General features: G+C 31.9%; 1 protein-coding gene across 1 annotated transcript in view; it reads left to right on the top strand.

Annotated features, from left to right (window-relative positions):
• LOC139489841 (MAM and LDL-receptor class A domain-containing protein 1-like) overlaps positions 1–12855 on the top strand; it is a 77473-nt gene that overhangs the window by 28526 nt on the left and 36092 nt on the right. The window contains exons 16-20 of the mRNA XM_071276687.1: positions 213–336; positions 1551–1735; positions 5746–5818; positions 7664–7783; positions 9038–9132. Coding sequence (XP_071132788.1) covers positions 213–336; positions 1551–1735; positions 5746–5818; positions 7664–7783; positions 9038–9132 — 597 coding nt within the window. The remainder of the gene's footprint in view (positions 1–212; positions 337–1550; positions 1736–5745; positions 5819–7663; positions 7784–9037; positions 9133–12855) is intronic.

Raw genomic sequence — 12855 nt, 5'->3', positions numbered from 1 at the left:
CTGTGTGACTAAATAGGTGTTATATACAGTTTGTGTATATAATGAAACCTGTGTTTGCTAAACAACAAACTTCTAAAAAAAAAAAAAAAAAATTTCATGGGTTCTGAAAATCTTTTTATAGACATACTTACATAGAGGTATAAGTGAGTTCAAAAACATTTTCATATGTCAGATATTTTTAGATTTTATTAATTGTATTAATTATTTTGTAGGCATTTTATATGAGTTCCAGAACAGTTTACCCACAGACAGGTCATATTATGGCTGGTCTATATATTTATAAACTGACATATTATGGGGATGTTGCTCGACTTGTTACTAATTTGGAATTTGAAGGTATCATTATTCTTGTGTAGAAATTACAAAAAGAACTTGGATTGCATTGTTTTATAAAAACCATTTGCAGAAGTTTCAGCTCCTGGCTTTCTTTAGTGTCTCTCGTAAATTAATATAGGGAGATAAAAGAGAAACTGATAAAGGCCAGAGACAGAAGCATCTGAAAAATGTTATTTATTTGTAAAACAATCTGAAGAGTTTGTCTTTTTACATCAGAATTCATATTGCTAGAAATTTTTTTTCAACAATAAACAAATATTTTGTTTATTAACAATAGGTTGATGGATGTGTATTTACATAACTAGAATTATCTAAAAGTATTTATTTATTTTTCTCTTTTCATTAAAAATAGTATACTCTTAAGGAGGCTCGAGGGTATAAAAATTTCAGAAAAAAATCAAACATTTGGTTTTCATTACAAATTTTATTTATTTCCTTTTGTAGTTGTTACTTTATCATATGGTACAAAAATCATTCAAAGCAATCAATTCGTGTTGGCCCCAGATGACTTGCAAAATGTATACATCATTGAAAAAGTTCCAAATTATCTCCCTTTGGTGGACAAATGCCATTTTTTGGCTCTAAAATTGAAATATCTTTTTCAACTCATCGGTGACCTATCTTTTTTAATATAATTTCCATATAAGCTGTACTTAATCTAAATTATTGTAAAATTTTAGCGATTTCTGTAATAAATTACTTTTTTTTATTTCGATATTACCTTTATTTCTCCTATTACTTTAACCAAAAAAAACGCCTTTACAAAAATGTATGCTTCTTTCGAAGGCAGATTGTGAGCGCAAATGAACGGTGACCCCACTTTTTTATTTTATTTTTCTATTAACTATAAGATAAAGTTCATTTATGGAAAAATATAATAGAGAAATCTTATATAAATGATTTAGACCCGCGAACCCCCTTAAGTTGTAAATTAATCTTTAAAATATTGATATTGTCTGACTACCATTTTTGTGCACTATACCCTAGTATGGTTAAACTTTTATTAATCATGATACAAATCATTAAGAACTTTCTTTGATTCACTTTTAGAAAAAAAAAAACATCATTGATTAACAGTCCAAATAAATAAATTTTACATATTTCTCAAGAATTTCTAATTAAAATATTTTTTTATCAAATTAAAAAAAACCTGAAAGGCAGTGCAAGCATTTAAGTACTTCATAACACAATTTGTTGTATTTTTCATGTATAAGCTGGAGATAGATGTTTACAGTTGTTATACCAGATTACAGTTTATGCAAATGATCCCAATTTCTACCTGGATATAAGCTACACTGGTAAAGATCAGTCAAAGACATTACTCTTATACCAGAAAGCAGATACTTCTAACAAGTGGAAAAATTTAAATCTGGATATACCATCAGTTGAGGATTTGAAGGTAAAGCATTAAACATGAAAGCTGAAGTAAAAGATAAAATGCACTTTTCACTGAGAACTTCTATAAATGTTTTTAATCATTCAAGAATTACTAGACCTCAAGATTTTGATATCTGCCCAACACTCGCTGTTTGTTAATTGATACTTTGAGCATTTGATACCCTCTGAGCATGAAATGTTTTTTTCACTGTTTAAAAGTCAGTGGGTGTTTTTTGACAGAAATTGCAACTCTTGGTCTCTTTGATATGTATGCAATTTAAACACATTCTTTGCATAGATTTGTCACAAGATTCTATTTGTAGGTTAAAGTTGAGAATGATAATGTATTTTGTACATCTACTATGATTAATTTTCTCACTTTTATCTTATGTTCAGGTTTCCATATGTGTTACCTTTCTATTTAAATGATTTTAAATATTTACAAGTTATGGAATGTGATTTTTGTTTTGCTTATAAAGATTGGTAGACAGTCCTTAAGGGCATCCGATACAGTTTCTCGATTAAATGTCATTTTTATAAATTTGTAATATGATGTAGGCCTTGGCGAGTTATAAAATAAAACACAAAATAAAACATAGGCCACCGTGCTTGTTTTCGAGAAAATTGAGGCTGAAAATTGGGGATTTGTGCAATTTTGTAAAAAATGAGGCAATGTTAAAAAATATTTTGGAGCAGATATTTTTCGTCGTAATTTATTAAGATCGGGTTCGATCTGAAGCTGTGATAAGTGACAAAAAAGGAAAAAATAAATCACTACATGAATAACTATACGATTATAAGCCTTGCTTGTCATTGCAGACCAGATGCTCAAAGTGGTATTTTTTAAAACCTAAAAAAATGGAAATAAACTGTTTCTGAAAATGTCATTTTTATAATTTTTCTGCATAAACTGCATTTTGTCATGCTTTCTCAAAATCCCAAATAAAAAATATAGGTCACCGTGCTTGATTCCATGATAAACGCGATTTATCTTAAAAATTGCGTCCCCCCTTTGTAACCTCAACGTTAGCGCTAAAGTGCACGACGTCGCTGGCAGACAATTTCGACGTTATCTCTGAAAATGACCGGAGACATTTTTCAGATGTATAAATATTGCTCGTAACATGTGTCAAATACTATCTATAAATTGGTAAAATTGTTTCCGGAAATAAAATCATGTGAATAACAAATCCCACTTTCTTTTTGTGGTCTAAGTGAGAAACATCTCAAGAAAAGTTATTACGGAATGTTGATAATTTTTACGGCTTTTAAAATTACAGTCTCGGCAATTTAGAACTTGACATACAGGTACATTTACTGTACACACTCGTATATTATTTCATACCGTATGTTAACCTTTAGATTTATTTTGTTTTGTTTGGTTGGCTGCTGTTTCATTACAAATATTCCTTAAAATCCTTTTATTCACGTTTTAATTACTGAGAAATTCGGTTTTGTTGTTATGAATTAAAAGTTAACGTCGTTTGGACAGTAAATCAAATTTAACGCGCATTGCAATTCGAATAAGAATTTACGTTAGTACGTACAAACATTTCGAATGCGAATTAAACTAATTCGAATTAGTAAATGGGAATCGAATTGGAATTACTTGTGAACTCAGCATTATTCTGCAAACTTCTTTTTTTGTACATAACTTGCAGCACATAAATTATGCCGTTACTTTTCTCGTTTGAATTGTTTTACATTGTCATTTCGCGATCTTTTTAGCTGATCATTGTTGAAGACCGTACGGTGACCTATAGTTATTAATTTCTGTGTCATGTTTGTCTCTTGTTGAAAGTTGTCTCATTGGCAATTATACCACATCTTCTGTTTCATGTGGTCAGAAAACAAAAGCAAAATCTTATAAAGGAGAATCTTCAATTTGCTAAAGAATGCTTTTGTCCAAAAAAATGAAACTATAACTTTGAATTTTTTGATTAGGCAAAAACGATTGGATTAGTTGCGATTAAAATCCTTCTCTCCTAATTTTATTGGCCTAACTATATATTTTTTTCACCATATAGCGCGTACATAAAACATCGCAAGTTCATTCCTCTGTCTGTCTTTCTGGTCCTTCTGGTTAATTAAGTTTTTCAAGTGTACAAATCTTGCTAACTTTCTATAAAACTGATATCGTATGGACACGCTCGAAAATCAGTGCATATCAACTATCCTTTAAAAGAGTTATGCCATTTGGAAATATTGATTATATTGGAAATTGCATTGTATTTGCTGTCATTCCGTCATTTCTCTAACATATTTATAAAAAAAAATTATAAAGAACAAAATAAACAGTTGTGCTACGAGCGTATGATATGCCGTCGTCTTATGAAAAAACATAATACATGTTTTTAAAATAACACGGGGGTTGTACAGGAAGTCATGCTAAATATATCTTGACCATTCATTATTCTTGCTCAATAAGATTTGAAGTTTGTATATCACAACATGTTTTATATAAACCCCAAATTGAAGCTCAATAAAAATTCAAGAACTCAAAAATGAATTAAAGAATCATCACGCAAAAGTATACACATCTTAAGAATTTAATTCAATAATTCAAATAAAAAGTATGTGAAGTTTTATAATAGTTTCTGAGATGCGGCGCGACATGTGAAAACCCCTTTTTTGTCATAAACTCAATAACTCTAAAATCACAATTTTAAATCATCCTCAAAAAGTATATACAGATCTTCAGATTAATATAACTAAGAAGTGTGTAAATTTTTTATCAATAGTCATAAATCGTATTTCAGATACAGTGCTACATTTGTAACTGTGAAAAAAACCTGTTTAAGTTAAAATGTTCACTAAAATTAAACAAATCGTTTGACCATCATGACTGAAAAAAGAACCATGTTCAGTTTAATGAAATTTGGATAATATGCTGTACCATGTTTACGACGGACAGACGGACACGGGCATTTGTATACAATAATACGTCCCGTCATATTGTTGGCTGTTGCCTTTTGTTAGATAAAATACGTGCAACGTGGAAGAAATAAGAACTTTGTTCTTTTATAAAAGTTGTATCATTGTTTATATTAGCGGCGTGTACCTACATTTTCGGTATTAGTTTTAAAATATCATTGGCTTCCTGTGCTGTAATAACATGCCATGGAAGATGAATGAAAATAAAAATGATAATTGACATGCACCCAAAGGGTCAGTCGTCTTGAGATTGCTCACTATACGATATTTTGTTGAAGATCTCAAAGAAACAGTAATTTGTTTTATTTCTTATAATGATATTAGACAGTTATCCTGTTAGAATCAAATGCACTAATATTAATGGCTTAGTCTAAGAGTTTGCATGCAGGAGAAACAGAAATTGGAGCATCGAAATTCCACATTACGTTTCTTATTACGGAACATTACACGCATTACATCCCGCAAAAAGTGACGTTTTGCAGGAATTCAAACGCTTAACGTCGCGCCAAGAGTTAGCTCCCTTGAATAGACAACTTTCGAGTTTGATGCATTTCTGTCAAAAATCTGGTTTTAGTGAACATCATTCGTGCGTTTAGGGACATTGTCACTTCCGTTCCCATGTTGAGCAATAGGTTTGAAAAGTCTGATTCTATATTGCACAAATTATTAGGCAAATTGTATTCTCATAATTGACAATCAGCACTGCTGTCATTAGGGAATTGTGATTAAGTACCTACCGAACAAACCTTATTACTAGTTTATCCTGCAAAATGAGGATCACTAAGACCCTTGATAAACGTAAATAGTGCAGGGATACAGGCGATCCTCTCTATCTGGTAAATGACGTCATAAAGGCACGCATAATTGACGATTTTTTTCTGGAGAAGGACAAACTCGAAAGTGGTCTATTGAATGTGCATGAAGCATTAAGGAAAAAACTAAATGCCTCATGCCTGCTGTTCGTTAAAGTTTTGTTTTGTACTTTAGATCCATAATAAGGTACAGAAACATCTTGGGCAATGATTTCTTAGATCCATGATAAGGATATTGAGAGAAAAAATAATAAAAAACAAACTGATTTGATAACTTTAATTTCAGATTACCATAGAAGCTGCAGTTGGTGACCGTGAAGTGATTATTGATAATCTAATTCTGTTACCAGGACCATGCAGTAAGTTTTTGCATATATTTTCTACCTTTTATTCATATTGTGAATACATTTTGATAATAATGTTATTTTTCACACAATTTAATGAGAATATTGCAAAATCATTTTGAAAATCTATTAAGGCCTCACCAATTTAATTTCTTGTTCTACGGATTTTTGGACTCCAAAATTTGGGGCGAGCGAGCGATTTGAAAATTTTAATAAAAAAATATTTAATTTGCAAATTTTTGAGGCGAAGCTTGAAAAGTAAAGGCGAGCGATTATAATTTTTTTTTGTAAACATAAAATAATAGGTTTTGACAATATTAAAACTTGATTTATCACTTGTACTTTGACATGTCTTTAATTTCTGAAGTATTTTTTCCCTGTTCACCAAGAAATAATCAAATCTGGTCTATGTATGTGTGACTGACAATGAGACAATTCTCCATCCAAGTCATAATCAGTTTGGGGGCAACTCCTTAATGTTATAAATATCCCTTTTACATGTTTTATGAGGGATCAATATAATTTATAATATATTTGTTTGTACAAAAGGGCTCATATTTTCTCATAGAACTATATATCTATCTGGTATTAAATGGTCAAAACATGTCCAAGAATTTAGTAATATTAATTATAGTTAACACATTTACTTTAACAGTTTAATATTATTCAAAATAAGTGGACCCCTCTTTTAGAAAAAGTTGTTTAAAATATGATGTAACTCTCCTCTTTTTGAGTACAAAATTCAAAGTGTAAAGGTTTTGTATAGAAGAACTATACAAATCTTTGGTATTTCTATTTTCTTTTCTACATCAGTAAAATGACCCCTTGTCTGAGGGAGGGTTGTTCTCAACCTGACAATAACAAACACAGGTCGTAGTACGGCCTTTTACACAGGGCTTTGATACAGACCAAACAGCAAGCTATAAAGGACCCCAAAATTATTAGCGTACACAATTCGAACAGGAAAACCAACGATCTAATTTATATATCTAAACGGGAAAATACCAATGAACAACATCAACAAACGAGAAATGCTGAACGACATGCTCCTGAATCAATCAGGACAGGTGCATAAACATGCAGCGGCTATGGATAGTTTTGTTTCGTCAGCATACAATATAATTGCAGTTGAAGGCAAATCATTCAAAAGTTCTTTGTACTTTATTCTAACAACAAACATTTTTTGATAGGGAATGTAAGTAAAGGGGAAAGAAACCAATGTTTTGTTCTTCACGGAAATACCCGCTGTTATTACTTTTTATCGGAGCACTCCAGGTTTCATACTAAAACAAATATTCTCACAGATATTTACACAGTGTGTAGGGGTGCTTTTATGTTTAAAATCGTTATATACAGGTTAGACTGTGATTTAACAAATGTTGATATTTTTTTATATTTACAACCAAAAAAAAACGGTGCGGGAAATGGACATGATTACAATTCCGGATGCGGGAAGCGGGAATATAAAAAAAATAAAAAAATTCTGTTTTGAAAAAAATAGGTGCGGGCGGGTCCGTCGAACAAGGGATCAAATTGGTGTGGCCTAATATTTCTTTGTATGCAACTTTGATAATTTTGGAATGATACAAAATACTCTAAAATGTAAAAATTATTATATACCAGGGTAAGGAGCACAATAAATCTTAACATAATTGATCCCAAATAATTATTTTTCCCCAACACTTGAAAGATTAACATCAGCATGAGTTGTAATTGTTGTAATTGTTATAGAGCATATCTCGACCGTACCTATAATGGTTTGCTTTTATAAATTGTGACTTGGATGGAAATTGGTCTCATTGGCACTCATACCACATCTTCCTATATCTACTTAGTGGCAGTCTTGAACTTATATTTTAGGTGGACCGTGTGCAGCTACCAAGCCATGCCAGAATGGAGGAGTTTGTATCCCCAATGGTTCTACAAAATACACTTGTCAATGTGTGACAGGATTTACTGGGGATGATTGTACACTAACAGGTGGGTAAATCAGGTTCTTTGCTGATTTAAAAAAACTCATTGCAATTAACAGGCAATTTTACCTCTTGCAAAAGGTTGCAGATCCTATAATGTTTTGAGCCATCAGTCCATCATCTCTTTGTCGTAGTCAGGATAAAACTTGGTGTTTGTCAATTTCATTCTAAATTAGATAAATGGATAGTCTGAATCGCAGATGTCAACATAAGTTCACACCGATGATCAGTTCTAATCTGAGCATGTACTTTTGCATCGTACACATAAGGGCACAAGGACAAAAAATTCACAAAAAATACTGCAACATGCGGCACAATCCAATTTTAAAGACCACATAGCTCAATTGACATCGTTCTCAGATTCAGTTCAATCAAGTAAGAGTTTAGAATGGAAATTTCTTTGTCGGAAAGTTGGAACCACTCAGGGAAATCAAAGTATAACTATAAATTGTTTGAAAACTGATGCCATAATAAGCGAGAAAGTGACTTACATATGTGTGTTGATAAAGCACTCAATAAATAATGCAAGCGTTTATATAATAAAAAAATAATTTCTGCATGAAACTTTGCTGCTTTTAACCATGGTATATTTCTAATTGAAGTGAGCACACTTCAATCACAAACCAATCAGCTAATTGTCATGTGACTGGTCATCAATGGAAGCCCCCTTCTCATTGGTAATGCCAGTCTTTTGACCAAATAAGGACTGTCATCCAAAGGCAGACGAGCAAAGAGGCAATCCAACACCAGTCTAGCAAATAAAGTTAATTATTGATCAATACCCTCCATATGAATGAAATGGCAGAGTTAATTTTATTTTGATTAATAATACATTTAGAATAAATACCCCAATAAGATCCCACTAAGTAGACTTATTTGTGTATTAAACCTGGCAGTAAAGAATCCAAAACATTGTCTAATTATCTACTTGCAGTTTTTTGTTTTATTAGATATTGCCATAAAGACATCTTTAAACTGACAATTAAAGAATAAACAATTTTGGAGTTGTACAGGTGCGTGAATTCAGTTCACTTTCAGTCATGTTTTGATTAGTGACAATAGAAGTTAGTTTTTTATGTTAATTTTAAAATACACATTAAAGAGAGTGTTAATCGTTAGAGAGACTGTTAATCTCAAAATTAAATAGCCACGAAATTGAATTGACTTCCTAAAACGCAATTATAATAAGTAGCCACGAAAATAAGATGGTTTACAGTATTTAGTTGTCTAATTGTGTAGAGTTATGATTTATGTTTTATAGGAGTGTCAACCATATACAGCTGTACATTTGAAGATGGTGCAGATTGTTTTCTGTCACAATCAAAGGCTGGTCAAAAGAACTGGATTGTTACATCTGTAAGTTTGTATTAGAATTCCTTCATTTAATAAATAGTTAACCTGTTTGAAACACCCCAAAAAAGAACTATGTCATTAAGTTTCCTTTTAGTTTTTGATGTTTGGTTCAAAAAATGTTTACACATTGGATTTAATCGTTTTCGTTTGCCTTTTTTCCAAAAAAAATATATGTGGTTTATATACGTATGTCAGATCAAGTATAAATTTGGGTAGCATCACTTTTATTTGTTCTTCAGTTATCTACATTTATAGCTTTATATGTTATGTAAGATGGGGCATCATCTGTGGCGATTCCCAATTTATTTTGTACTTTATGAAAAGAATCACTTCTCATGTAGTCAGCAGCTTATGATGACAGTGATGAGTAATAACACTTACAGACACTATACTGTTTGTTTTTTTACATGTTTTAAAATCAATAGTTGGGATATGATAAGCATAATAAAGTGTGCAACTGTTGTTTACTTTTAACCATAAAAAGCTGTTTCTCATACACATAGTTTCTCATACACATACATAAACTTTGAAAACCAGAACTGCAGGAGATAATAATGCAGATTAATTGTTGTGTAGTGTATAATCCATTTTAGTTGGAAAAAGTGTATACTTTTGTTTTTTGTGTACTTGTTATGAACTAGTTCAACCTAGGTTGTAGATATATATTTTATGGTAAACTGTGTTTTAAAATTAGCTGCATCAGCTCATCATTGTCAATGTTTATTTCATTGTTTACTTTTTTTTCTAATTATTTTATTTTTCAAGATGAAACATGTGAAATTACAAAATACAGTATTAGACACAAAGTATAAAAAGTTAATTAACACTTGTAAGATTGATTAAATCATAATGGTATAAAATAAGATAAAAATATTACAATTGATTTTTGTCGAGCCTGCAACTTTTGTTGCAGAAAGCTCGACATAGGGATAGTGATTCGGAGGCGGCTACGGCGGCGGCGGCGGTGTTAGCTCACTTTTTAAAAGCTTTATATTTCAGAAGGTGGAAGACCTGGATGCTTCATACTTTGTATATAGATGCTTCATGTTATGAAGTTTCCATCAGTCACATGTCCAATGTCCTTGACCTCATTTTCATGGTTCAGTGACCACTTGAAAAAAAAGTTCAAATTTTTTGTAATGTTGAATTCTCTCTTATTTTAAGTAATAGGATAACTATATTTGGTATGTGCGTACCTTGCAAGGTCCTCATGCCCATCAGACAGTTTTCACTTGACCTCGACCTCATTTCATGGATCAGTGATCAAGGTTAAGTTTTGGTGGTCAAGTCCATATCTCAGATACTATAAGCAATTGGGCTAGTATATTCGGTGTATGGAAGGACTGTAAGGTGTACATGTCCAACTGGCAGGTGTCATCTGACCTTGACCTCATTTTCATGGTTCAGTGGTTATAGTTAAATTTTTGTGTTTTGGTCTGTTTTTCTCTTACTATATACAATAGGTCTACTATATTTGTTGTATGGAATGATGGTAAGGTGTTCATGTCTAGCGGGCAGATGTCATCTGACCTTGACCTCATTTTCATGGTTCAGTGGTCAAAGTTAAGTTTTTGAGTTTGGTCTTTTTATCTAATACTGTATGCCATAGGTCAACTATATTTGGTGTATGGAAATATTTTATGATCTTTATGTCAGTCGGGCAGGTTTTATTTGACGGTGACCTCATTTTCACGGTTCATTGCACAGTGTTAAGTTTTTGTGTTTTGGTCTTTGTTTTCTTAAACTATAAGTAATGGGTCAACTATATATGTTGTATAGAAGCATTGTTAGCTGTACATGTCTGCCTGGCATGGTTCATCTGACCTTGACCTCATTTTCAAGGTTCATTGGTCTTTGTTTAGTTATCTTGGTTAATGTTAAGTTTATGAGACAGTTGTAATAAAACTAAGCTTTATACTTAGGACTATCAACATAATATCAATGATTAGTATAGAAGGCGAGACATTTCAGCGTGTGCACTCTTGTGTTAATTAAATGCTGCTTCTAACAATTGCCACTTCTGATCAATTTTTATATGACCGTTGTATATTGCTATCATGTTGTCGTCGTCTGCATCATCATCGTCCGAAGACGCATTTTGTTTCCGGACAATAACTTTAGTTTTAGTGAATGGATCTTTATAGATTTTTACCAGAAGGTTCAATACCACTAAAGGAAGGTTGAGATTGATTTTGGGGGTTATGGTTCCAATAGTCTAGTGTTTAAGTGAATGAATTTCATTGAAATTATACCACAAGTTTCCATACCAGGAAGGGATAGTTGGTATAGATTGTGGGGAGTATGGTCCAAATAGTTTCGGAATGAATTAGGGGCCAAAAGGGGGCCCAAAATAAGCATTTTTGTAGTTTTCAAACAATAACTTGTGTTTAAGTGTATGAATCTCTCTGAAATTATACCACAAGTTTCCATACCATTAGGGGTAGTAATTATTGACTTTGGGGTTATGGCTCAAAATGTTTTAGAATTAGGGGCAAAAAGTGGTGAAAAACTAGGTTTTTCTGGTCAATGGACAATTAGGAAATTTCAAAGCAGTGTAGGGGAGGTAATTCAGAAGCATTTAACATACAATGTTGGGTATGTTTGGATTTACCTCCTTTACAATACTTGTAAATTATGTATAAAGAAATGTCAGGTTTTGGACTAACTGCAAAAAAGGGGGGTTGTTAGTAGTTTTCAATATTTGTTTTCAAATTTTTAAAAAGGTTGAAGAAAAAATCTTTAATTGCACAATATTGTGCAATAGATTTATAAGATCTTGACATTTGTTTTGTATCAGAAACCCATATGTCAAAAATTTTATCACAATCCAAATTCAGAGCTGTATCAAGCTTGAATGCTGTGTCTATACTTACCCCAACTGTTCAGGGTTCAACCTCTGCGGTTGAATAAAGCTGCGCTCTGTGGAGCACCTGGTTATTTGTTGTGTAGGGGTTAAGAAACATACAGAGTATTTTTCTATTTTAATCCAATACTCTAAATATTCTATCCCACCATATTTTGTGGGCAATATACTCTTACATCTACATTTGTATATATAGTATTTTAAAAGTAACAACAAGATATTATTAACTGTTTTACTGTTGACAAAATCCTCAGACACACCTAAAATGACCTCTTTTACACTAAAAGGCAAGAAGATGTCTTAATTTTTAATCCAATTTATAATGGAAAACTAGAAGTTTTGTGTTACATTACATTCCCAAAAAATGTGAAAAATATTTTCTCTAACTTCTGAACAAAATGTACATAGTTTAGTTTCTTTTAATTTACATTTATATAAAAAGGAATTACATGGTAAAATCCTATGAACAATCTTAAATTGAAAATTTTGTAAAAACGAATTTCTGGTTATAATGAAGGGCATGGAATAAATAGCATTCCAATATTCAATCTGTATATTTCGGTCTATTTCCTATTTGTTACGGGAAGATAGTGATAATACTTTATTATCCTCCAGAAATAAATAACAGAAAAATTTACAAGATTTTGGTTCTTTTTTGTCGAGCCTGCAACTTTTGTTGCAGAAAGCTCGACATAGGGATAGTGATCCGGCGGCGGCGGCGGCGGCGGCGGCGTTAGCTAACTTCTTGAAAGCTTAATATTTTAGAAGGTGGAAGACCTGGATGCTTCATACTTTGTATATAGATGCCTCATGTTACAAAGTTTCCGTCAGTCACATGTCCAATGTCCTTGACCTCATTTTCA

This window comes from Mytilus edulis, chromosome 9 (assembly GCF_963676685.1).
Source record: "Mytilus edulis chromosome 9, xbMytEdul2.2, whole genome shotgun sequence".
Lineage (NCBI taxonomy): Eukaryota > Metazoa > Mollusca > Bivalvia > Mytilida > Mytilidae > Mytilus > Mytilus edulis.
This window is presented reverse-complemented; position numbering and strand designations above follow the sequence as displayed.